We start from the raw sequence: 2,030 nt of genomic DNA on the forward strand, positions 1-2,030 counted from the left end.
TGTTTATACAACTTTATACCATTTGTTAAGAAGTAAAGGAAAATGTGTTTGTACTATGGCATTTACAGGCATTGCCGCAATATTACTTCCCCGTGGTAAAACTGTACATAAAACGTTTGGGATGCCTGTTCCATTGTTCTATGATTCTACATCAAATATTAAAAGTCAATCTAAGGAAGCTACATTTTTGAAAGAGGTTGATGTCTTTATTTGGGATGAAGCTCCAATGGCGCCAAGATATGCTATGGAATTAATTGATAGAACATTACGCGATTTTATGAATGTTGATATGCCATTTGGTGAAAAAACTATGCTTTTGGGTGGCGATTTTAGACAATTATTGCCTGTTAAAGTTAATGCTACTAGAAGCGAATTAGTTAATTTATCTATTAACTCTAGCACATTATGGAGTCATTTTAAGGTAATATCATTAACAGAAAATATGAGAATTTTACCTGGTGAAATAGAATTTTCAGAATATTTATTATCAGTTGGAAATGGTACTTTAAATGATAATAATATACTAGCACCAGAGCAATGTGTAGAGAATGGTGATATCATTCATAAAATATTTGGAGAATTAATTATCAATAAAAAATACGATGATTTAGCAAAAGTAGCAATATTGTCTGCTCGAAATGTTGATGTTGATGAAATTAACAACAAGGTACTCGAACTGTTTGATAATAAAAGTGAGCGAATTTATACAAGTGTTGATAGTACCGAAAATTGTGATAATGGAAGTATAAATGATGCTATTTTAACAGAGTATTTGAATACTTTAAATCCATCAAATTTCCTGCCTTATGAATTACGATTAAGAGCCAATTGTATTGTCATGCTACTTCGAAATCTTAGTATTAATGAAGGTTTTTTTTTTTTTTATTGTTTATACTCCTGCCCTATTGGCCTTACGCACTTCTACAAGAGTCCCCGAGAAATACTTTTTTTGGATTAAGCATAACCATTCTACTTTAGAAATTTTCTATATATTAACCTAATTTTGCGTCTACAGCCGACTTTATTAGGAGTACTCGCATTACGCCTGGACCACCCGTCAATGGGTTTTCTCGCCAGAGAAGAGGGAAACTGTAGAAAACCTCTCTGAGTACAACCGGTTTATCGACAGTCGAGTTCTAATGGTGTGTACCGGACAATAATCGACGGTGCACATCATTATACCTCGACGTCAAACCTCCCGCTCAGATTGTCTCACGTGCCGGAAAAATACCAAGCCAAGTGGGCGCGAACCAAGGGTACTTATACCCTTGGTCCTTAAACGACCACCAACGCCAGGCATCTATCCGACTGAGCTAATCTGTCGGTTATTAATGAAGGTTTATGTAATGGAACGCGAATGCAGGTATTAGAACTATCAAACAATCTGCTACGTTGTCGTATGTTAACAGGTGATAAGGTTGGAGATATTGTATTTATAAATCGTATTACGCTGTATTGTGAGGATATTTATCCTTTTACTTTCAAACGACGGCTATTTCCTATAAAATTAGCATTCGCAATGACAATAAATAAAAGCCAAGGACAAACTTTTGACAAGATTGGTGTAGACCTTCGTAAAAATGTATTTAATCATGGGCAAGTATATGTTGCATTTTCACGAGTTAAATCTTGGGAATCATCAATTATATATTTAGGAAATCAAAGACCTAATTTACTAATCAAGAATTATGTTTACACTGAATTATTGAAATAAAAGTAAATATTTTTTCTATAAAAATGTCTGAGTCGTTATATATATTTTTTTTTTTTTAAAGGAGTGTGTCTCAGTATGGCTGTCTTTACGCGCGAGACTTTCTTCGACGCTTCTTATTGGTAAATTGCGTCATTTTTTTGTAATAAGATTCACACGTAAGATTTCTTTACACGTTTCTTTCTTATCAATTGGTCAAAGACGTTTTAATTTCCTAATTTCAAATAATAGTTCAAACTTCAGATAATTAAGACACTTATTTGTACGTATTTTAATGTACTGCCAACCAGTTCATCCAAATGAACTTTGAAAAAAGTTT

General features: G+C 33.3%; 1 protein-coding gene across 1 annotated transcript; it reads left to right on the plus strand.

Moving 5' to 3' along the window:
* Positions 1-510: 510 nt before the first annotated feature.
* Positions 511-1,739, plus strand: LOC122512737 (ATP-dependent DNA helicase PIF1-like). Its single transcript, XM_043628770.1, has 2 exons — positions 511-869; positions 1,338-1,739. Exons 1-2 carry the CDS (start codon positions 839-841, stop codon positions 1,712-1,714), a joined length of 408 nt encoding a protein of 135 aa, XP_043484705.1. The 5' UTR covers positions 511-838; the 3' UTR covers positions 1,715-1,739.
* Positions 1,740-2,030: the final 291 nt, after the last annotated feature.

This window comes from Leptopilina heterotoma, unplaced genomic scaffold (assembly GCF_015476425.1).
Source record: "Leptopilina heterotoma isolate Lh14 unplaced genomic scaffold, ASM1547642v1 Lhet_125, whole genome shotgun sequence".
Taxonomy (NCBI): domain Eukaryota; kingdom Metazoa; phylum Arthropoda; class Insecta; order Hymenoptera; family Figitidae; genus Leptopilina; species Leptopilina heterotoma.

Excerpts from the sequence above, each read along its gene's own strand:
- LOC122512737 (XM_043628770.1), top strand. The coding sequence starts at position 839 with ATGCTACTTCGAAATCTTAGTATTAATGAAG. Across the intron at positions 870-1,337 it reads AAATCTTAGTATTAATGAAG|GTTTATGTAATGGAACGCGA; the intron begins GTTTTTTTTTTT and ends TTATTAATGAAG.